Here is a 1,864-nt window from a genome sequence, read left to right on the forward strand (position 1 = left end):
CTCCCACAGCATCAGTTCAGTCCCGCTTGTAGACTGGCAAGAAAGACATTTTCTTTTGCTCCCGTGGGTTGCCCATGGACCTGGTCTCACGGACACACGCATGGGAGGGTTGGAGCCACAGGAGTGATTTTTAACGGGAATATTCACATCCTTTGGAAAAACAAAACTCAGTGCTTATTCATTCCCCTCAAACAAGGTAAAGAGGAAAACCTGGCTCTGCAGGGACAGCATTTCAGCGGAAAGCGTGCCCTTTGGATCTGCTAGAGCTGCAGTGACTGGCACTGCAGGCTCCAGGGCTGCACCTACAGCAGTTACAATTTCCATCCCCCCTTTCCAACACCAAAGTTACTTGGAGCTGGCTGTCTCAGACTCTGCATTTTGATTTATTAGCCGAATGTACAATGCTGTTTTCCTACCTACTTCCAGGAAACAGCTTACCTGCACTCCTCCAAACCCATTGGGTGCCAGGTAGCGTTCACACTCCAGCGCAATATCGGCCCAGCGCCACTCGAAGAGCTGCACAATGGACGTCCTGCCGGGGAGCGTGTTGGGGCTGTACTGCGCCCAGCAAGCCCCTACGGCAGCAAGCAGGAGGAGGACGTGCATGATGCCTTCATGTAGGGCTGTGGTCTCTCTACTGGCAATTTGTATGCCTGCAAGATGACCAAGTTCCTATTGCAGCTGTCAACATTCACACGGATCGATGCTATCCGTTATTATTTGGCTAGCTAGCTCGGTATCATTCCTCTGGTTTGTTTTTTCCTGGACTGCCCAACAGCTGAAGATAAAATACCTTTTCACGGTGTTTTCACACATTATAATCAAAGCAGTCTGTGAGCAGTGCACCCAAATTCAGAACCTTTCCAACCATGTATACAAAGATACCTCATCAGAAGTATCCCAAAACATAACACAGAGACCCTCAAAGGGGGCTCTGGGGGGGAATGGGAAAGGGATGTAATTAAAGCACAACTGGAAGTCTGAAAAACAAAGAGTGCTGGAGAGCGAATGAGTTTGCCAGCATTCAGAGGCATCTGGCTCCCAGGGTTAGTCCGAGCTCAGACCAGGGTTGGTGATCAGTGACTCTCAGCCAGTAACAGCTGTATCTCACAGCACATCATGGGTCACACTGGTAAGACCTGAGACTCTTCTCACACCTGAAGGTTTTTTAGCACCATTGCCCAGGCCCTGCTAGGAACTGCTATCGGTTTTCTTCATGGTCATGCTAAGCAACTCCCACTCTACCTGACTGAAAGGGACCAGGGCTGCATGGGCTTTCCTCTCCCACAGAGATTCTGCAGAAGGTTTCACTTCACTTTCAATGACCAACGACTCATCTGAGTCAAGGAAGGAAAACCTGAATCATATGTAAAGTGGTACTGCAGGTGACATTTAGCTGCCTGACCTACACCTTTGGAATTTGGAAGCCAGAGCTGTTGCCCAAGTCCCTCCTGGCTTTTCCTACAATTTCCTCCTTCAAAAAAACCTTCTGACTGTTGCTCATGACATTATTTCAGGACTTCATTTGGAACTGACTTAGAAGACCAAGGTCTTGGCAGCAACGGCCCATGAATAAGCTCGAGTCATGGCAATGATACAACAACACTCGAAAGAAAATGAGATCAGAAAATCTCTGACATTTGATGAATATCTGTGAGAAAAACAGAAAGTCCACAAAACGGCACCTCTACCCCAAGAGAAAAGAAACCTTCGTCTATGTTGTACCTGCCCTGCCTCTAGTGTGTTCCTTCTGTAACTAGCCACGCCATGGAATGTCACATGCATCCTTCTCTTTCCCAGACTTTGTCTCCAAGGACAAACCACAGGAGCCAGTCCCATTTGCCCACCTGTTCATTTTCATACC

General features: G+C 48.3%; 1 protein-coding gene across 1 annotated transcript in view; it reads right to left on the reverse strand.

Moving 5' to 3' along the window:
• LOC104505989 (pancreatic alpha-amylase-like) overlaps nucleotides 1-606 on the reverse strand; it is a gene marked incomplete at its 3' end in the record, with an annotated part of 2,191 nt that extends 1,585 nt beyond the window's left edge. The window contains exon 1 of the mRNA XM_010146781.1: nucleotides 439-606. Coding sequence (XP_010145083.1) covers nucleotides 439-606 — 168 coding nt within the window. The remainder of the gene's footprint in view (nucleotides 1-438) is intronic.
• Between the last annotated feature and the right edge of the window lie 1,258 nt (nucleotides 607-1,864).

Source organism: Eurypyga helias, unplaced genomic scaffold (assembly GCF_000690775.1).
Source record: "Eurypyga helias isolate BGI_N326 unplaced genomic scaffold, ASM69077v1 scaffold18412, whole genome shotgun sequence".
NCBI lineage: Eukaryota > Metazoa > Chordata > Aves > Eurypygiformes > Eurypygidae > Eurypyga > Eurypyga helias.